Below are 22,475 nucleotides of genomic sequence, written 5' to 3' on the forward strand. Positions count from 1 at the left end.
AAGGAGGAGGAAGGGAGGGAGGAGAAAAGAGATCTCAGTACCTAAAACCTTTCCATTTTTGGAGCTGGAAAGACCTGGGACAGATACAATAGGGAGAGGAGAGGGGAGGTAGGAATGGAGACAGAGATCCTGTTTTTGAATAATACTGGAAAGAATAGCAGTGTTAGCTTTATGTACATTTTATAAAATATTCTGGCCTTTTCTGCTCTGAAGCTTAAAACAACATGGAGACAAGGACTGGCCATCAACATATTACATTGGGTTCTCTGACTTGTCTTTGCAAGCTAGTTCACGTGCCTTGTTATTTAAAGCTGTACTGATTTTAAGAGGAGTTGGGTCTTTATTCCACATTCATGAATTCTGAATTCAGGTTAGTGAGCTATTAGAAAATGCAAGAGTCTATTTCAGCCTAACTCTTGTTGGCGAAATGCTTTGGAGGGGTCGTCATGGATATAAGTGACTAAATATCCTGGGTTTCCAGGGCAGTCCCAGCTGAAAAACCTGTTCCAGTGAGAGTACCTGTGGTCTCATTTTTAGTTCCACGCAGCCATATCCACGAAGGGTTCAGATCTTGCTTCTGCAAGTCTTAGTGCCTGGGTGGGTGTTCAGCTTATTTAGAGACCTGTGCTTAACAGTGGCACTAGTGGTAAAGAACCCACCTGCCAATGCAGGAGACGTAAGAGATACGGGTTCAACCCCTGGGTCAAGAAGATCCCCCGGAAGAGGGCATGGCAACCCACTCCAGTATTCTTGCCTGGAGAATTCCATGGACAGAGGAGCCTGGTGGGCTAAAGTCCATAGGGTCGCAGAGAATCGGTTATGGCTGAAGTGACTTAACAGATACACACACATACCCCACCCCACCCCCGCCCTTGGAGAGCCATCTCCCACCACAGAAACTCGTGTGAGTTTGACTCGATCCAGGGTCACAGTTTAGACAGTGACCCCGAGTGGCACTTTTGCAGAGCAAATTATGTGAGGATCTGCCGAGGGCGTGTGGGGTTCCAAGGAAGGAAGGCTGTTCGAGGGACTCGTTTACAGTGGAATCAAAACGAATGATGACAAGGGGTTTCTCAAACTGTTTTCTTAGCTGCACTACCACTTTGCTAAACGATTTTGTTTTGAGTTGGCCCCAGAGTTCATTCAGGTTTTCCCATTAGCTGTTATGGAAGACACAGAACGAACTTTGGGGCCAACTCAATATATGGAACCTGAGCATATGAAATGGGTCGCAGCTGAGCCAGGCAGCTAGAAACCACACCTGGGGCCTCCCCATCCCACTGGGCAGGCCTGGGTATTCTGAAACTCAGCAGCATAGACCAGAGACAGTGCCAACACCCAGGCGTCCGTCTCAGCCTGTTTCCCACTCAGCCAGGCTGGGGACCAGCTTTGCTTGTGGAAATTCTCTGGAGAGGACCTTTGGCTCTTTGTCCCCGTGCGTTTCTGGGTGTCAGGGGCAGTCTCCCCCCAGGATTTGTGAGTGTACCTTCATGACTACAGGCCTGTTTGGGTGGGTGGGTTCTCCAAACCCAGCTCTGAACTGTGTGGTTTGCCATGGTGTAGCTTCTGGTGCTTGGCTCGTCCTCTGTCCTCTGGGCTCCCGGGTGTGGCTGGACAACAGTTGGTGCAGGATGGTGGCAGTGGGGGACTTGTCACTCAGTTCTCTTACCTGAGCCGGATGTCTCCTGATTACATTTTGTTTTGTTCACTAGATGATGACTCAGATCTGTATTCTCCTCGATATTCCTTTTCCGAAGACAGTAAGTGGCTTAGAATTTCTTGGTTGTGGGGGTGGAAGGGAGAGTGGTGGACGAGGGAAGGATCTCCCTGTTTTCATCCATTTTAAAAGTCTTTTGCACCCACTTTTTCCTTCTCCAGCAAAATCTCCCCTTTCTGTGCCTCGCTCAAAAAGTGAGATGAGCTGCATTGATGGTGAGAAGGTAGTTAAGAGGTCGGCCACACTTCCCCTCCCGACCCGCTCTTCCTCACTAAAATCAAGCCCAGAGAGGTAAGTGTTCTCATCAGCTCCATGATTTTAGGCTCTAATACACAATCTCTTTCTCTGAGTCAGGCAGCACTGGAGGCAGGCATCAAGCAGACCTGAGTTTGAATCCCTGCTCTATCACTTATTAGCAGTGATTTATTTTTTTGACTCTTAGTGTTCTCATCTGTCAAATGGGGAAACATTTTACATTCCTTGGGATACTGCAAGGATAAAACAAGATAATGCATGTAACATATCCTGTAGTCCTGGCTTATCAGATGGGCTTAAATAATGTTGACAATAATTATCATCACTCTTTCCCTCTTCACAAGAGGAATCTTGAACTATAGATTTGTCATGTGTTTTAATACTCTCTGTGCATACTGATGGGGCCTATAGCAGAGAATATAATTTTAAAATGAAGCTACACTTTTTAGTATCTCTTTATTTATTCAACACATTATCAAAACATAAGGCTTGATGGTTGAAATGATATTTGTCATCTCTTAATGCCCACACTAAATGACCCAGTTGTCTTTTACTGAGTCCTATGCCCTTGGGAGCAGCTTCCAGGGCATCTGGACTGGTGTTTCAGGCATCTCCCAGTTCCATCTTCTAACACTTCTCAACCCCAAATAGGTTTTGGCTAAACAAAATTATTTTCCCTTTAAATACACACGGTTTCATACCTCCAAACTTCTTCCATCTTTATGACAAATAAATGGCTATTTTTGAAATCCCACATATATGTACATGACATCTGCTTCAGAGTTTGATAATTAATTTGAAAGGAAGGCTGGGTATACCTGCAAATCCTTACAGTGCATTCATTAAGCACCTACTGCATGCATTCTGTGTGCGATTGAATAGGATGCTGTAGAGGCACATTGGACACATAAATCATTGTCCCTGCCTTCACGAAGTTTATAGCCTTGCAGGAAAAACGGATTATAATCACAGTGTAAAATGCAACTGTGTGCCTGCGTGAAAATTTTGCAAATAATTTCCAAGGCTTCATGTATCCTCTGAAATCCCCTACTGGATCAGGTTAAGTACCTGTGCCAAAGGCTGCATTTTGGGTGATTACCAGGGTAGGGTGTGGAACAGGGAAGAAGAACATGGTTATAGAAACAAATAATGTTGCGAACTTCCGTGGCAGTTCAGTGGTGAAGACTCTGCTTCCAGTGCAGAGGTTGCAGGTTCAATCCCTGATCAGAGAACTAAGATCCCGCATGCCACATGGGGCGGGCAAAACAAACAAACAAAACAAAACAAAAGTGTTTATAGAGTGGTTCCTGTGGGCCTGGTGTTTTGCAAAGTGATTTGTATGCTGAGACATACTGTCTCATTAATCCTTACAACAACCGCACTTACCCGATGAGTAAACTTAGTTCAGTAGAGGCTAAGTGCTTGGCCCAGAGGAGCCAGCTAGCAAGGGCTGTAGTAGGGTTGGAACCACAGCTGCCTGGCTCTGGGTCCTGCATTCTCTCTCACTGCACTAGCCTGAGTGGGAAGTACAGGCATGTCTGGGAGATGATAAGCCCCTGAGAGCAGAGCAAGGTGAAGGATTTTTTCCAGAGCACACTTTGCAGCTGCAGCTGCTGCTTTGCTTCCCTTTCTTGTCTCCCTGCTTCCCGGTGCCTGGTTGTGAGCACGGGACACCTCAAGCCTTTTGTGAAGCGAACACAGGAATCTAACTGGTTGTTGGAAGAAGGAAACCAGCACAACTGGACGCTTTGTCCAGAGTCCCATTTTGTGCCTCGGATATAAAAATTCCTTGATTAAACTACAGTCGGCCAAAGTCGTCAGACCTGTCGGATGCCAATTTTCATGAGAATAGCTTTAATAGGATTTTCTTTCTGCAGGACTGACTGGGAGCCCCCAGATAAGAAAGTGGATACAAGAAAATACCGCGCAGAGCCCAGAAGCATTTACGAGTATCAGCCGGGCAAGTCCTCTGTTCTGACCAACGAAAAGATGGTAATGTGCATATTAAAGTGCTTTTGTCTCACCCTGCCCGCGTTCTTTAATCCGGATGCATTGTGCGCTTGGATTACATTCTTTCTCCCTTGAGATAGACTTGCTTTGTTTAGAAGACAGTGACAATATGAAGTATTTTTACCCTTTTCATTTGGCAGGTGTTCACAAAATAAGTGCTGAGAGTCTGCATTGGAAGAATCCTCTCACTGTGGCTTTGTTGTTCTTTTTGTGTATGGTTTTCACTAATTTTAAATCTGCTAGTGTAAAGGTTGATTTTGCTGCTGTCTTTTTTAAAAACATCTAACCATTCGTTTATCAGGCTTGTTGCTAACCGGACTAAAATTGTAGTTTTAGGGGTGACTCATATTTGAACATGCATACATTTTGTAGAAGTTACAAGAACATCATTAAAAACCAGATAATTAATATGATGATGTTACTTGGTGGGAAAAAAAGCTCCAGGCTGTTAGACTATGGCTTTTAGATCTTCCTTTTCTGACAAGTTCAATAGAGAGGACACATTGCATGTTCCATCTGATTTGTGGTTCCCTATACAAGTTCACATCTCCAAGCAGTTATCGGTGGGGAGCATGGCCTGTATGGGCATAGAAGACCACCCTGTGAAGGCAAGGGAGAATTTTTACAAACTGATTGGTTTCATATCTGCCCGTCACACTTCCTTTTATTCACCCTTCATTAGAACAAGCTGGTTTCGGAATTCTGATCATGGTCAAAGGGACCTCCAAGGCTCCATAAACCCGGCAGCCCTCCGGCCTTTCCAGCAGGAGGGAATTGTCGTGCTGGGGATTGATTCTCATTAAAATGCGGTTACCACACTGAGTCCAGAATAAGAAGGCCCCTGAAATGTGCATTCAAATTCTTCTCCCTCCGCCTCTTTTGCTCTACATGTTTTTAAGGAATAATTGATTTGACTTTTACTAAAATACAAAGGTGACATCTTTAAAAGCACAAAGGGGTAAGTAATTTTAGTTAGGGAAAAAAGGTTCAACAGTTCACCAAAATGCTTCAGATTTGTCATTCTCCGGCATTTACTGTGCACCAAAGTTATTTTAAGCAAAAAGTTCTGAGAGGAGTAGAGAATTTTGCCTCTGTCTCCTCCCTTCACTGCAGGTTCTTTCTCTGTGAGAAGGTAATAAACATGGTAACCTTCCACACAGGTCTTCCTATAAAGAAAGTTATGTCCCTTGAGTATGTTCCTGACACTTGAATAACAAGCAAGGGACATACATCATGTATCCGTACACTTCTGTGCTTTCAGATTCTGTAGGCCCCTGGGTGCTTTTGTTTTGGCGATATTATTGTTCATAGATGGTCACTGCTGTTACTGAAAGCTTTCCCCTTAATTTCTCCTTTGTTTCCTCTTCCTTTCCTTGGTTCCTAGTAATTTGACCACTACTCAAAACTACGGGGAAAAAACCCCAGAATCCATAATTTTATGCTCATTGATACCACAGTGATCACAGTATCCTCCATATCATAGTCCTTGGGAGCATTTATGTTGTTTTCACAAACCCTGAGAAGTAGCTCACTCTGCCCACGGGCCCCACTTTGGAGAGTTACGGTGACCATACACGTGGGTGGTCAAGCACCATCTGGCTGTTCCCACACAGGAAGCCCCTCCGGCTGTACCAGGGCCTGGGCCAACCAGTGAGGACATAAGACCCAAGGCCGGCTGGAGAGGAACATTGCTGTCTAGCTGTTTGTTCCCAGGGAGTAGTTTTTCATTTTAGAGAGAATCGTCATCTTTTCATAGTCCGCTCTTCACAGAGGTGGAAACAGTCCTTTATTTTTGAATTTTTCTTCCTGCTGTTTTTGCCACATGAACAGAAAAGTTGGACTGGGAGTTTCAGTGTGAGTCCTGCCTTTCGGTTTCGCTGTTTGGTTTGCCAGAATTTGAGGGGCCCCTTCTTCCCCAACCACCACCACCACCACCACACTCACACGCATGTGCACACGCACACGTTTTTGTGGTGGTTAGCTGTGAATAAGTGTGCTAACTAGAGACAGATAGAGAATCTAAATTTTCTCCCAGAAAGGCACATCTTTTTTATGGGGGAGAATCCCTGTTTCCCCCCAGTGTTTTTCCAGCTGGAGGTGCTTGTGTCTGCTTAAGCCTGGCAATTTGAACTGGGACCTCACAGGCACATCTGTGCTGTTCGCACAGAGGGCTGACGGGTAGACCGTGAAGATTGCCTTAGCATTCATCTTGTCCCTGCAGCAAACCCACAGCATCCCAGTCAAACACTGTGCTACCTGCAGGAGATTCGTAGGAGATTCGCAGCCTTGGTGACCTGTTCAGCTATTTGACAAACTCATATGAAGTTCTTTATTACTGTTTGGCCTCCCTCTTATCACAGTATGGGCCCATTTTCTTCTCTTCTGGTCTTAGAGTTGGAGAGCTACTGGTTGGTCCCTGCTTTGTCAGAAATAGTTTTTTTTTCAGGCTGTGGTCCTTTTACATACTTTACATACCTCCCAAGTCCCTTACGGAACTGAACCGCAGCTCAATTCAATAAATATGTACAGTTGACCCTTGAACAACACAGGTTTGAACTGCACAGTCAACCTAAACGTGGATTCTTTGTTATAGCCCTGCACGACTGCAGTTGGTTGAGTTTGTGGATATGGAGGAACCCTGGATACTAAGGGCCTGCTGTAAATTATACTCAGATTTTCAACTGCATGCATCCCTGAGGCCCAGGTTGTTCAAGGGTCTGCTTGTAGAATAACATTTATGTGCCAAGTCCTGGGTTAGATGTTGGGGTTCCTGCTCCCATAGGGATAATGTGAGAAGGACAGATGTAAAAATCATTATTACAAACACAATATTTATTTGGAAGTGTAAAACATGGGGATTTACTCAACTTAGTTTCTCCCCAGTTCAGAGTCACCTTGAGCTCCCTCCTGACTTTTCAAGTCTGTCACTTGCCCCTATGTTAGCTTGGTATCATCCACAAACTCAGCAGCCCCACCCCCTTCTCCTGGGGAGTATGAGAAATGTAAGCAGCACCGGACTAGGAATTGGAAGGTTTCTGAGTTCCAAACTCAGATTCGGACACTGCCTTATGTCTGGGGGCATCACTTAACTTTTCTAAACAACCACAGTGTTTTCACCTATAAAATGGAATTATTATCTGGCCTGCCAACCTCGCTGGAGCATTGAGTGAGAGGGTCACATGTGATAATGTGGGTAAAAGATCTGTGAATATAACAAAGTGCCATGTAAATGAACATGCCACATTCAGATTCTTTAATTACAGCCTGAAGCTAGTCTCCGGCTCCCGTCCAAGCAGCAGAACTATTCTTCTGAGCGATTAGGCATTTTCCTCGTGAGTCCCCTGCCTTTTCTGAGGATTTTGCCAAGCTGGGAAAAGATAGCTCCCTGTCGTAGAGACCTCAGCCTGGCTTTGTGGAATCTGCTCTGCCTGCCAGAACAGAGAGCCTGCTCTCCATCCAGAAGGACAGTCCCCTATTTGTCCATTCTGTGCTTGAACCTAGAAAGGAGTTAGTGCAGAATCAAGTGCTGCATGGTATTTATTACCTCTTTAGCTTTCTCGCTGGGCAACTCCAAGGACAAAGGTTGGCTGCTCTGGGTGCAAGCTGGTTGACATGCCTCCTGATTCAATTCTCAACCCATCATTAACCTTGGTAATTAAACAATCTGTGAACAACCTTTGACAATAAAATGGGTTGATTCTTTCAGAACTGAGTACCAGGACATTCAGGCAGTTTTCTGAAAAAGTTGGTACATTTTGTTTTTTTAAAAAAAAGGAAAAAACCCCAAATTATTCCCAGAGAGCAGTTTATAAATAAAATAGTCTTTTAAAGCAATAAACATAAAATAGGTTTCATGAAGCCCCATGATACAAGGACCTAGGGTGTCCCCATGTCTAACCTGTCCCTCCTAAATGGCGGTGTCCTTGTAGGTATTGCACCTCGTTTCATTGAACAAATATAGATTCCAGTATTTTACAGAATCCACTGAGATGGAACACACATTCTCCAGATTTTAAGTTCCTCTGCCGCTCAAGACAGTTGGAAGAAGGTTTAGTCTGAATGCAAGAGGACAGACTGTTTCAATACATATTTTCCTTTGATTTCAACTAACTTCTATTCAGTTAATTTCAGCTAAAGGAAAGTTATCTACCAGATCTTCCTGGGTTTAAAGCAAAAGTAGAAATAATAGTAAGGATTCTTATAGGAATCTTAGAGATTGGTGAAGGTCACTAAGAAAGTTTACAGCCATTTCAACAAGCTGCAAAAGACCCGTTACCTGAATGTTAAGAAAAATGTGTCCAGAGAAACTGCTCTGTGAAGAAGTCACTTGGAGATGTGTCCACAGGATGTGCAATTTCCTTTCTATGTATTGTGGCCCTGAGGGCATGTTTCTTATGTTTTCAATCTCAATGGAAAATGTATATTTTCTATTTCATTTTGTCAGGATATCACCATTTCTCTCTTTTGTGACTATTAAGATTTTTTGAAACATATACACATAAGAATTAAGCCATGAGCCTCTAACAGTTTCATCTGATGTGATCATATCTCCAGTTTATTAGGGGAAACTGATTTGCTTTCCAGGCACTCATTTTCCAACTAATTATTTCCAGAAACATGCTCTTCCACAGAGCAAGGTACCAGAACTTTATAAATATTTGACGAAACATGAAATCCCAAGGAATCAAATTATCAGTCTGTGAATTACCTCTTAGAGCTGTATAAAATGAGAAAGCTAACTTATTTTTGTAACATAACCCAGAAGTTTCTCCCCCGTGTTGTTCTGTTATCTGTCTTGTTCAGCTTTTTCCTTTATTTTTTCCCCCAGTTCCCTAACATTTATCTCTTAAAGCACAAGGTATATCTGTCTGTATTCATCCCCCATGGATGCTTGTTTAAAATGTTTTTTCACTTGTGTCTTCTGTTTTTACTTACATCATCTTTCACTTTACTCTTGTGTGGGACTTGGTTTCTCACCTACTCATGTGCCATTAAAGATGCAGTATTAACAAATTGGCTTTTATAAAAGTGTCAGTATTTGCTGTTGATTTTGAAAACCTGAAGACAGCCTTGCACATAAGCACTAAAACCGTACTAGCCCATAAAAAGTGTTTGCTCTACTCATCTGGCGTAGATGGCTAAATGTTTGGTGTGTTCACCAGGTTATTTGCTTGTAACTCTTAGCTCTTTGGAAAGAGAAAAGAGGGGCTCTCTTTTCTCCCACCACTCTGGCAATTACCAAGGAAAACTGTCATGCCCATGTTCAGATGTGTTGAGAGGGCAGCCGTGGGGTACAGTGCTCTCCATCTGTGTCCCTCTGCCTGGGGACCGATGAACAATTCCCTCACTGCTGCCTACCTCAGTGTCCTGTTTTCATAAACACATCCTTTCCTGCCTGTTTCAGCTCCTGATTTTTCTCATGTATGTAAAAAAAAAAAAAAAAAAAAAAGGATGATTGCTGCTGTTGAATGCAGGTGCTGTATATTTCTGGAAACCACTGCATCTCTACTGGCCAGTTCCTATGTAATCTCTGCATAATGTTATCCTTCTCTTTCTTCCATTTCCCTGTCACCAACCCCTATAGAGTCGGGATATAAGTCCAGAAGAGATAGATTTAAAGAATGAACCTTGGTATAAATTCTTTTCGGAATTGGAGTTTGGGAAACCGGTAAGTTTAATAGCTTCAGTGGCTATAGACACCATTTTAAATAATGCTGTTGATGCATTGTTGCTGCTAAAGAATCAGATCTGTTTGTAAAGAGTTCAGGAAGTGGGGAACAGCTTCGTTGACTGTCAGTAGTGGGATTGTCAGTTCTCACTACAACCTGTGAGCTTTCCACTGCTTTACTTCACCAAGAAGGGACAGTGAGCTCTGAGAAGTGTTTCTTGCTAGATTTCAGGGAGACACAGCTAAATCATTGCTTGTCTTAGGACCTTTCAGCACTAGCAACAAATATCACACACCTTGTAGACTGCATTATTTCAGGCTTCGGTTCGGTCCCTTGAACAAAGGCTTCACAGTGTGCTGAAGACAAACAGGAAAAAGCATATACACTGAGAAAGGCCAGCATTGTCCCTATTTTAAATAGAAATTTTAGAAACACGCATATAAGAGAAGTGACAAAGCAAAGGGAAAAGGGCCTTTCTGTGCACAGGTGGTCTGAGAATGCCACCCTGTTACAGGCAACTTTTAGGGAATGATTTCTATGAGGTAGGGATAGTATTTACCAAAATTATAGATGAGAGTTAGGAATTCTAGCAAACTTAGTATTCAGCCCAATAGCCTGCAAATTCTGTGATGTATCTGAGTTGGCTTTGGTACAAATTGATTTTTGGCAATTCAAGGAGGATTTTCTTGGCCTTGCACCCAAAGGAGTATCAAACAGGAGGGAGAACTGAGCTCATTTTTCCACTGGACATAACTGGAAACTGATTTTAAAACTTCAGTTACTTTAAAGTCTTAATTATGACAGCAGCAAAAAGAATGTACAGGAGGGATTAAGTGTATAAAAATAAAACATTCTATTAGATGTTTGTATGAGACTTTAAGCATTGAATCTGACACTTGAATCACATGATTTAGAATAATAGTTGTGTTCTTGTGTTTTTTGCCAGATAGCTTTATAGTTCAGGAAAATGTTAAATTTCATAGTATACTTTTCATGAAGATGAAGACAGAGAAATTTAGCTGGTGCTCTGAAATTGCTCATTTGATTGAGCCATGAAGAGCTTTGTTGGAATGTTCAGGCATTTTCAGAGTTAGGAGCACCTGGCTTGTAAACACTCCACTTGTATGAACAGGCAGTCCTCCTTTGACTTCTCTGAGTCACCTACTATCAGCCAAGCAGCCCTGGATGAACACCGCCACCTAGTGGTCAGAAGCGAGGGACACATCCAGCCCAAAGTGTGCACAGTCTCCTCCCCTCCTCAAAGCTTTGGTGCACACCTCACTTCTCCTCTCTCCCTTTTTTCTCTGCTGTCCACCATTCACACATCAATGAAGTCGACCTCCCACAGTCTTTTCCACCTGCAGAACTTTAGCAATATCCTAACCTTTTTCTTTTTCTTAAAACCTGCTCAGTTGTCTCACAATAGAAAAAACCTTTGGAAATGTGTTCCCCTCAAAAAGACGATGATTAGTATATGCAATAATAATGCCGTACTTTCATCAGAGAAAGAGTGATATTAGCTTTATTTCTTTCCAAAAGTCCAATTTATTATCCAGGATTAGCTACAACTAACAATTTTTCATAAACTCCAGTTATAGGTATTTTTTCCCTGAGGGAAACCAGAATGTTAAGTCTTTGGTGAGGCTATAATTAAACATTATATTTTAAGTCAAAGAAGAGGAATCATCACGCATGTACAACACCTAGTAGCAGTGGAGACCAAGACTAATTTGTATTACAAAGTAAAAAATGCCAAATATTAAGAGAAAGTCATAGCATTAAATTGTTGATAATAAGGAACCTGTGCCATCGATTTTTTTAAACCCTGTTGAGAATCTATAATTTCTAGCCATCTCCTCATTTGCCAAATAACTAGTTTTACTGAAATATTAACTTTTAGGGAAAGTTATGAAGCCATGTTTTTCTAATTAATTGTGGCTGGTTTATTGTTTTATTAAATCTGTCATTGTAATTAACACTCCTTCTGTTAGCGATTGACAGCATTTCAGTCACAGTGTGCCTAGATAGGCTCTGTGAACAGCTCAGTGAATTAATTGTTTCTATGGGAAATGGTAGTCTGAACACCACACAGCCAATCCAGACAAATGTTGAGAAAACAGTCCATCTGTGTACTGGGACCTTCCTGAAATTTGTGTTCCTACCCTATTGTCCCAACTGACTCTTAATTATTTAAAGGCTTAGAGATGTTTTTCCAAAATGCCATTTCCTCTGAAGCCAGAGTGTTCCTTACATAGACCTTAGATTTCGTAAATGGGACTACTGCTTCTTGTATGGTCTTTTAAAGTCAAAAAGATGATACTTTTGAAGACTTGCCAAAGTAGCTTAATCAATGCCCATATCCTGAGGAATAGCATTGAGATGCACAGGTCCTTATGGTGTGAGGCATAAAGGTGAGCTTGTTACCTGGTTGAACCAGATTGATGACTGGATAGTACTCCCAGAGCTTGCGAGGAAGGTGTGATGGGGAGAAATCGTTTTCTTCTCTTCACTTCTACCCCAATCAACTCTGTGCCATTAAAGAGTAAGAGATAGAAATAAAAGGGGTATAAACTGTGGAAGTTGTTTTGGAGGGTTTTTCAGCCATTTGGGAGCAGAATGAAGTTAAAATTCCAGTCAAAGCATGTGGATCGTCGTTTCTCCTTTTTATTCCATGTGAACCTAGGACCCGCTTCCCAGCAGTAAAGCCAGCCAGAACTGTAGATGTTTACCCTGCATTCCTTTCTTCCTCAGCCCCTTCACTTAAAGCCACCCTGATTTAGTGAGCTGAAGCTTCAGTAAGACCCTGACTATAATACCTTTTAGGTCTAACGAGTTGTAGAGTATCAACTGATTTAAGACTTCAGGGACCATTCAGGGAAGATGATTTAAAACCAATTTTATTTGTAAGCACTGTCTAATATTTTGCAGGAAGTAAATGAGTAGGGCTACCATCAGTGACTTGAAAAAGTCTCCATCTCCAATAAGATTCAACTGTATTAAGTGCTTAAAGATGAGTGATAATTGTCAGTGGCACTTACTCTACAAATTGCAGAATATAAGCATACAGAGATCACGTTACTGACCTGCTAATGGTAGTGGTGAAGGCGCCTTGGAATCAGGTTACTTTTCATCTATAAATTCATTACAAAGGGCCTGGGTGTCAGCCATTTCTTCTTCCTCCCTCCCCACTAGAATTTTGACAAAATTGATGTGATTTCTGTAAGTAAGCTCAAGGTGAAATGTAAAACTAATTTGAATGCTGCCATAGAATTGTTTATGATGAAATTTGTGCAGAATGATAGGAGTTATTAATGAACTCGTGTCCTCAGAGGTCATTGTGTAAGAAATTTCAAGTCTAAGCAGGCAGAACAAAAAGGTATACAGAGTGGGAAAGAGATTGCAGGTTTAGACATATCTTGTAACTTCCAGATATCCTCTCCTCTGGTTCCCTCTTGGGGCTTCCGTGGTAGCTCAGCTAGTAAAGAATCCACCTGCAATGCAGGAGACTCCGGTTCGATTCCTAGGTCAGGAAGATCTGCTGGAGAAGGGATAGACTACCCACTCCAGTATTCCTGGGCTTCCCTGGTGGCACAGATGGTAAAGAATCCACCTGCAATGAGGGAGACCTGGGTTCAATCCCTGGGTTGGGAAGATCCCCTGGAGGAGTGCTTGGCTACCCACTCCAGTATCCTTGCCTGGAGAATCCTCCTGGACGGAGGAGCCTGGTGGGCTACAGTCCATGGAGTCACAAAGAGTCAGACATGACTGAGCAACTAAGCGCACACACTGGATCCCCCTTAAAACAATTCTCCTGGCAGATTGCTACTTTGGGAATTCCCAAAAGTAGCAGATTGCTACTCATTCTAACAAGAAGAGTGAAAGGAAAAAAATGAAATTCAAAGTATAAACTCTTTGCTTTAAGAGAGATGGAAGGTCTGCCTCTACCATCAGCAATGTTATCAAGTCTTGTTAAACTGTAAGAGATTAAAAAAAATTACCTGATGAAATTGTCTAGTTATACAGCGTAACATTTAACACCTGGTTTATACATGGATTTCCTTGCCACAAATCACAGAAAGCACATTTAGCACCATTTACCAACCCTTGGTCAGATCTCCAAATTCACACATTTGTGAAGACATGATAAAATTTACAGTGGGAGAGACTACCTCCAAAATGTGGGTTCACAGTGTCAGTCTTAGTTGGAAAAGAACAATGTGGAATTGAAATGTTTCTGTTTTCATTGAAATTGGTGTTAATGCTTTTTCTTTGTTTGTTCTTTTTAAAGTTTTGATTATTTCGTATCCAACAGTTATTTCCCCGAGACCTAGATGTAGAAACAAACCTCCCACTTCACGTTTCCAGCTCCCAAGAGTTCGTGGGGTCCCCAGGCAGCCTCAGGAGGCAGAGTGCCTGCTCCTTCCGTTTTTAGTTCACTTTTCTGTGTTGAGACAGTTCTCCTAATGTTGCCCCTCTTTGTTTGAGCCGGTCTCCATGTTTGTCTTTATGTCTTTATGCTCATTTCTTCATTTCCTCCTCTGCTTCCCGTCAGCCTCCCAAAAAGATATGGGATTATACTCCTGGAGACTGCTCTATCCTTCCTAGAGAGGATAGAAAGGTAATTCCGCTGTGCTCCTCCTGCGGGCTGTGTGTATGCTCTGGCCTGACTAGTGTGAGTGTGTTGTGGGGTGTTTCTTTTAATAAATCCCCTCCGCCCCCTCCTTTTTCTTTTTTTAAAAAAAACTTGATTATAACTTTTTGTTTCTGGCTTGGTGATAAAACAGTTTAACAAAGTCTCTAAGACTTATACTAATACGTAGAGGTTTTAAAAGCAATTACTTATTCTACTGACATATAGTATGTGTCATAGTCACCATACTCTGAAAAGAGAGAAAAATAGGTATTTCCTCAAAGGTAGGTTTTTGTGGTATGTATAGTTCCTCTCTTTAGCAAGTAGAGTAGCATTTTGGAGCTCTGATTGCCACAGGATTTATATTCTCTCTGCCTAATGCTGCATTCTCGGTTTTCCTGCCTCTAACTCATTTCTAGTAAGCTCTTGTATTTTAGTCATGCCCATCTTTGCCTTATTAATGTATGACACTAAACAAACTCATTTTTCTAATGTAACCTTCCATGCTGTCTGCCTTTGCTCCTAACTAAAACGCTCTTTCCCATCTTTTCTTTCTTGAACCAGACTAATCTAGAAACTGATCTCAACCTCTGCCAAACAGAGTTAGAGGCAGATTTAGAAAAAACGGAGACGCTTAATAAAGCACCCAGTACAAACCTGTCACAGGTATTTCTGAGTTTTTCTCATGCCCTCGGTTCCCTTTGCTCTCTTCTTTGTTCTGTGGTTTTTGATGTAGTGGGGGTGATGAATGGTTATGCTGGTTATTTTTAAGCTGCATGGCTTTCTGACTCTTGGTTTAGATCCCCCTTACCCCCTAACTTAATTTTTTCTTGGATTTTTTTTTTTTTTTTTAGCTTGGCATTTTCCTTACAGGGAATTTTTCAGATATATATATATGCAGGCTGGCTGGTGATTTAGCTGCTCCCCCGCCCTTACCATCCTCTTTCTCTGCTTTCAAGGGGTCACCCTTACAGCTCCCCTCTGCCTCCTTGGGTGTATACCTTCTCTGAATTTTCAGGGAGCCTTTTGTGGGCAACTTCCATAGATTTTTTGCAGCCCTGGGAGATACAAACCTCAGAGATCATTTTCAAAAACACAGCCGCCGTGAATCAAGAGCCTCTTATGTGGACGGCACCGTCAGAGTAGTAGTATTTGTAATTTGCAAGGTCAGAAAGTTCTTAATGAAGAAATGTGCTCCGGAGGCCAGACAGCCTGGCCACATGCATTTGAAACTCAGCCTGCATTGATATTTTTATAGAGAGCTATGTCCCAGTGTGGTTTATTAAAGGATGTGTCAGAGAGAAAAGAGAGTCCAAGATAAATGGGCTCCCAAGGGAAAGAAAAATACCAAATGTTTGGAGAACGGCTCCCCATGGCTGCCTGACAAAACAAAGGAGACTCTTACCAGGAAAGGGTATCTTTACAGAAAATAAAAAAGGAATGCGGACACTGCTGAAGAGGCTAGGATGTCCACAGACTATGGCGGGAGACATGGAGAATGCTAGCGGACCACGTTATTCTTAAACAGAACTGAGACAAGGAGGGTCAGGCCACCAGTATAGGTCACTTGGATATGAAGTCACGTAGAGCCAGGGACTCAAACTGGGTGATCATGGCCACAGCCAAGGGGGCCAGGATAAGAGGGGGACGGAACTGCAAGCAGATACAGGGGAGTTAGGGTTTGGGAGTCCAGAGTCCCCAGAGGAAGAGTTAGCCTGCAGGGACCAGGGGTTAGGCCCAGGGGAGTGCAGAAGATGAGCGACAGTGCTCGCAACCAGGCGGATAGGTGTCGGGGTGGGCATGGTAGGGGGCTGAGTCTCCAACCAGGGCAGAGACTGGCAGCTGCTGTCGCTCTTGTGGGAATGGAGGTCTGAGCTGGTTCTGAAGGAGAATTGTGGCTGTAGGTAAGTCCTGAAGTGAGCCAAGAGGCAGGACGGGAGCCCCAGCCAGTCAGCAGGCACTCTTTTCAAAGTAGCCTAGAGAGGGTGGTTCTGTAACAGGTGTCAGGATGGACAGCAGCCAGAGGTTACTGAGCTCACAGCCGCTTCTGTTGGGCAGAGATGGCGTCTGGTACCCACAGTCCTGCCTGTGGCTAGGTGGGCCTGAAGAGGTTGCATGAATGTGTCATCTTGACACTGATTCAGTTATGCATTACCCATGGCCCTTAGCTAAGGCATGTGAGATGTGCTGAGAGAGGTTCTAAGTCAGCACAAGAGTGGACGCATTGCCTTCAAGAACATGGCAGCTAGCCACACTCATAAATAAAAGAGCTCCACTAGTACATAGCAGTGCCTGGTAAGAGCTGAATGACCACTATGGGCTCTAAGGGCTCAGGAGAGGGGGAGATCTTCCAGAAGATCAGGGGAGACTTCTCAGGAGTTGGCCCCGATCTTAAGGAATGGATGGAATTTAGGTACCTGGTGAAAGTGGGGGCCATCCATTGGAGGCATGGTAGAGGGGGCAAAATAAACATATTTAATATAGATTCAGGAATAAAGTAGATGAATTCGGCTATAATAGAACATTTTGGGTGATAATAGTGGGAGGCAGGTTTGGGAAAAGAGGGTTGACTCTGGGTTATAGAGACTCAGAAAATATGGTTAAGGGGATGATTGATTTTGCCCTCCAGTCAATGATGTAATTCAGGAAGTGTTTTAGGAAGCTCAGTGTCCTTGCTCCCGAGAGGCTGAATTGAAGGGAAAACCTCCAGTTGGAGGTTGAGAGGGCAAGGAGACTGCTGCAGTGGTCTGGGCATGCAGGGGCAAGAGCCTATACTCCAGTGGCACGAGCGTGAAGCGAGGGGGAGGATAGATGTGAGAGAGAACTCACAGAAATTGCAGTGAGACTTTTTTTAAAAGAATTATTTAGCCAATGCCTTATTTTAATTAAAAAAAAAAACCAACGTCCTCCCTTTATTTCTCTCTCTCTCCTTTTTTTTTAAATTTTCTTATTATTGGGAGACACACATGTGGAATCTTAGTCCCCAGATCAGGGATAGAACCCTTGCCCCCTGCATTGGAAGCACAGAGTCTGCAGAGTCTGAACCACTGGACCACCAGGGAAGTCCCACAGTGAGACACTTTAACTAACTGGTGTAAAGAGCAAAGAACTGAGGGCAGGGATAGGAAACACAAGTGTAGGGTTTGGGGAAGGAAGCAGGAAGGATGGGGATGTCAGTATGTCACATAAGAAAGATGGGGAAAAAGTCAGGGCAGAGGGAAGTTGATGGAGGTAGTTTCAGGTATTTCTGAAGTGTTGGCTGTGGATCATATGGGGGATATCCAGGCAACAGTTGGAAGTGGATGAGAGGCAGGGGTGTTGAAAGTCAGTCAGGGTCACCTGAAGAGAAGTGCTGGTTGAAGCCCTGGGAGCCGAGGGAGGATTGAAGGGAGAGAGAGGGTGGGGGACCAATAGCCCCCCATGGGGATCTTGTCTGACACAGAACAGAGGAGGAGGAGGATCAGAGAAAAACAGAGCAAGGAGGAAACGTGAGAGGTGGGACAAATGTGAGAGCTGACTGAGGGGTCCCCCCAAAAATAGACTCTGAGGGAAGGTCAGTGCATCTGATAACCAAGAGGCTTCTAAACACTTTAGAGGTCGCTGGGCAGGTAGCTGATGGGAGCTGGAGTTATGTGGTAAAGAATCAGGGGAGCCCCCAGAGGTATAGCGCCTACTGACAACCTGTGAGGGGGATCGGCAGGAAGCGGGTGTTTCCAGAGGACTCAGCAGGGTTGTGCCGAAGCTCTTCCAGGATGGAGACCCGGCTTGGGCGGGCGGGCATAGAGGGTGGGAGGCTCCAGGAGGGGATGGGCGGGAGAGGCCAGTGTGGGCACCAGGGCTGGAGGGGTGGACGTGGAGGGGAGAGCAGTGGTTTCTCAGGAACACTGGGGGTAAGGGCCGGAGGACAGCCGGGGTGAGCCCCCAAAGAAGGCTGCCTCCTTTCCCACCATCTCCTCCTCCTTTCCCAACCTCTTCCTTCTCCTCCTCCTGCTATTTTCTTTCTCTCCTTTCCCCAAGTGCCTCTTCTCTTCCAGAGAGCTTGTTCTTCTTGAAGTGGTCATTAGCAGAGATCGGAGCGTCTTTAAGAGTTAAGCTGTACATTGACTTATTCAACTACCATGTTATTTTTAAAAACAAATATATCACACCCTTTGCCTTTCCTTCTCCGAGATGATAGACACCCTAAACTCTGTAACTATGCTGCTTTTTATCTATATAGAGCTCTTGGTTTTCTCCCTTTTGCATAGTGGCCTGTCATTTGATAGCATGCTCTCCCACTTGGTGAAACAGGCATTAAGAGGTTTTGTGAAACTGCATTGCTCCCCATTTCCAGGGGTAAATGAATGATCTAGAAGTATGGTCTTTTTAAATGCTTTTTTTTTTTATGTTATGTACCTGATGAAGTGTTGGGTGACGCTCTCTAGTTGTGGCATTTGGGTGCATGACGGAGTCTGGTGGGCTTGGCAGGGGGTCCGAGGGCTGGGGATGAGCTGGTGCAAGGTGCTGTCCATGTCACTAGTGAACATTGAGAAGTGGTGGGCCATCCACCCAGTGGGCCTGCGACTGGAGATACCCATGAGGAGTGGGCCATCTCCTGACCCTTCCAGAGAGCCTTGGGTGCAGCCCCTGGGAGACAAAAGCCCGGAGATCCTCCTCCCAGAGAAAGAGCGCCGCCGTCCACCCGCCCTGAGCCCTTCCAGCTCAGCTCAGCTCAGCTCCCTGCCTCCGGGAGGGCTTTGTCTAAACTAGGACAAGAAAGGGGCTTCTCTACTTTCCCCTTGGCTTGAAATAACTGAGTCAAAGTAAGTCTTTTTTTTTTTTTTGACATTTACAGAGCTCAGCAATCAGCCCGACTCCAGAAATTTCTTCAGAGCCTCCTGGATAGTAAGTTATCATTGTTTACATGGCTTGATATATGAAATGTCCAAAATGGGAAGGCTTGTGTTTCATTTGTTTCAGTCTAGTGGCTTTGAATGATGTATAGTTTGGTGATAAGTAGCAATTATAGTTTTAAAATTATTTTTTTTTCTCCTCCTTTTCCAAATTAACATTGTGATGACTCATATTACCTCTGATGAGCATTTCCCTGTGTTGGCTTCTTTACCTTTGGCTGTAAGCTTATTTGTTTGAATTGAGAAGCTGATTCCTGGGAGTGAGGAGGGGTGTGTGACTGAAGTGCATCTGGTGTAAAGGTGACTGGGATGAGGGGGGTGAAGTCTTCAGGCTGGACCTGTCACAAGGAAAGATGGGGCCAACTTGTCTCATTCTCAGAGATCTGGGTTTATTCCCCTATACCAATTCTTGGAATTCTGCCTGGCTGGTGAATGCACACCCCACGCACTTCCTCATAGGGTAACTATCGGCCTCTCCTCCCCTCCCCCAAGCCAACCTATGTCCTCTCCAAGATTTCTTGTCTCCATACTTTGCTATGCAGCTGTCATCCCAGCTGGAAATGTTTCATTGTTGCCCCAGGCCCTTACAAACATGTTAGTACCTCTTATTGGCACTTCCTTCCGTGCCTGACTGATGCTTTTGTACTTTTGTGACTACAATAAACTCTGAACCCCCTGAAGGCAAGGGCTGCATACCTGCAGTGCCTGGTGCACCCAGTAGATTCGGGCGCTGTTCTGGTAGAAGCAGCTTCTCGTCACCATGAGATTACAGTCTGTATCTCACTCCGAAATATGACGGGGAGGGAAGGCACGCTGTTACTCCCTCTTCCATTTGGGTTGGATAACTCCACACAGAGCAAAGCTCAGCTGTGTGGGCAGAAGCCTGACTTTGGTGTGAATGCTGAGTTTATGGACTTGGGGGTCAAATATTACAGTCACTTGGGCATATCCACTCTATCATATCTGGCCAGGGAAGACATTTTGCAAGAGTAGTTTCATTTCAAAGTCAACCAGCTGGGATTAGCGTATGTGGGTGAAGTGAGTGAATTTCTAATGGATCTAAGGTTTTATGCTGGATATTCTGATAGAAGCATAACATATAGTCCCCTAATAGTCTCAGGGGCAAAACATGCCCCCCCCAAAAAAAAAAGTAAATAAAAAGGCAACATGGCAACTGAGTAAAATAGATTGTAGAAGTTAAAAGTATTCAGAATGTAGCTTCCACAGGCTGTCAGTGTTAAGAACACAGATCTTGAATGAACAGGTCTTGAATGAAAGATTTGAATGATTGTTTGTACACTTAACTGTGTGCCAAGTCTTGTGCTTAGCAAAAGTGTATTATACTTTACCTCATTTAGTCCTCAGCATTCTAGGATCAGTTGTCATTTTTAATCCTCATTTTATTGGTGAGGAAAAGGCGCATGAAGGTTGTGTGTGCCTGGCTTCCATAACTGTGCATGGCAGAGCTACCACCAGAGTAGGAGCAATGATATTCTAGGCCAGGGAACTGCTGAGGTCTACTGGTGCCATCTATAAACTCTCATCTGCACCAATAGTGATTCAAAATTGGGTGTTAAATTAACCAAAGAAAGGCATGCTAGAGTTTACTGTTTCGAGTGACTAAAAAAAAGAAAGAAAAAACAAGGATCCATTTGTGTCATAGTATGTTAGCAGGATTGAGGGCATACAGAATGTTTTTTTGGTTGTGCCCTTTGGCATGTGGGATCTTAGTTTCCCAACCAGGGATCACACCCACATTCCCTGCATTGGAAGCACAGAGTCTTAACCACTGGACCACCAGGGAAGTTTCCATGCAGGCTTTTTAAATATATATAATTTTCTTTCCTTATTTATTGGCTGTGCTGGGTCTTTGTTACTACACAGACTTTTCTCTAGTTGCGGCAAGCAGGGGCTACTCTCTAGTTGTGGTTTGCAGGCTTCTCATTGCGGTACCTTCTCTTGTTGCAGAGCTCAGGCTCTAGGCACACCAGCTCAGTAGTCGTAGTTCCGAGGCTGTAGAGCATGGGCTCGATAGTTGTGGCACACCTCAGCATGTGGGATCCTCCTGGACCAGGGATCGAACCTGTGTCTCCTGCATTGGTAGGTGGATTCTTCACCACTGAGCTACCAGGGAATCTCCTCCATGCAGGCTTTTTAAAAGAGCAAGTTGCTCTCAGACACTCTGAGGACTTGTGTACATAAAGCTATTTGATGTGTTCATTTATCAAGTAGTCTCTTCTTGTGCTTCCCTTGTGTCTCAGTGTTCAAGTGCTTCCCTTGTGGCTCAGCTGGTAAAGAATCTGCCTGCAATACGGGAGACCTGGGTTCGATCCCTGGGTTGGGAAGATCCCCTGGAGAGGGCAAAGGCTACCCACCCCAGTATTCTGGCCTAGAGAATGCCATGGACTTCATAGTCCATGGGGTTGCAAAGAGTTGGACACGACTGAGCAACTTTCACTTTTCTGTTTGTGTCATGGAAATATGTCTCTGGAGATCTCTGTTTTTCAGTCATAGCCTAGTTCTCATCTTGACAGATGAGCTTTTCCCTCCTGCTGTGGGGACTTTTCAGTAATTTAGGCTTGATTCTCTCCCAGTTTGTTCAAATGATTAAAGTTTTTCGGTGTTTGCAGTTGGGGACAAATCAGCCTGAGTGCAGTGCCTGACATGTAGGAAAATGTACAGTAAGTGCTTGCTGAATAAATGAATGCACCTATAGATCTCAGTTAATTAGAATCCAGCTTGCTTAGCGCTGAGGCAGGCAGCTTGTGAATGCGAATCACATGTGAAAGAAATGTTGTCAAGACTTGACTTAACCTAAGCACCAGAGAAAGACAAGTCACCAAATGGCCCAGGATCAAAAAGTCTGTGGTCAGTCTGTAAGAAGTGATAGTGTTGTCTTAAATCCACTTTCACATCTTGAGCAGACTGCAGTTTAGAATTTTATTAGCATGATTCCTTATCACAATGTGAGAAGTTTAGAATTTTATTAGCATGATTCCTTATCACAGTGTGAGAAGAACCTGGGAAGACAGAAGGAAATTCACCCATGGCCCCAATATCCTAATACATCTGTCAGTCTTTCATTTCAAAAAGCATCTTTCATGCTTGTGATCATCGTGTATATCCCATTTTGAATTTTATTTCCCTGGAGTTATCAGATCTGTATGTCAATAGTGTAGACTACTCATTATTTTCAACATGACTTAGCATTTTGGCACGAAAATATTTTTTTTGTCTAGCTGAAGAGCTTTACTTTATTTGGCCAGCAGATGGCACTCAAGAACAAGCTGCTCTTTCCTCAA

The 22,475-nt window shown here is 43.7% G+C and overlaps 1 protein-coding gene across 38 annotated transcripts in view; it reads left to right on the forward strand.

The window, feature by feature from the left end:
* The window catches only part of SORBS1 (sorbin and SH3 domain containing 1), a 231,905-nt gene that overhangs the window by 169,482 nt on the left and 39,948 nt on the right, over positions 1–22,475 (forward strand). For 15 of the 38 annotated variants that reach the window (XM_043475881.1, XM_043475885.1, XM_043475890.1 and 12 more), the window contains 7 exons: positions 1,713–1,760; positions 1,879–2,008; positions 3,850–3,964; positions 9,567–9,650; positions 14,204–14,269; positions 14,846–14,947; positions 19,116–19,165. In XM_043475881.1, the coding sequence (XP_043331816.1) occupies positions 1,713–1,760; positions 1,879–2,008; positions 3,850–3,964; positions 9,567–9,650; positions 14,204–14,269; positions 14,846–14,947; positions 19,116–19,165 (595 nt within the window). The remainder of the gene's footprint in view (positions 1–1,712; positions 1,761–1,878; positions 2,009–3,849; positions 3,965–9,566; positions 9,651–14,203; positions 14,270–14,845; positions 14,948–19,115; positions 19,166–22,475) is intronic. The other 23 variants (XM_043475892.1, XM_043475919.1, XM_043475907.1 and 20 more) reach the window with 4 other exon arrangements.

This window comes from Cervus canadensis, chromosome 8 (genome assembly GCF_019320065.1).
Source record: "Cervus canadensis isolate Bull #8, Minnesota chromosome 8, ASM1932006v1, whole genome shotgun sequence".
In the NCBI taxonomy this organism is placed as follows: domain Eukaryota; kingdom Metazoa; phylum Chordata; class Mammalia; order Artiodactyla; family Cervidae; genus Cervus; species Cervus canadensis.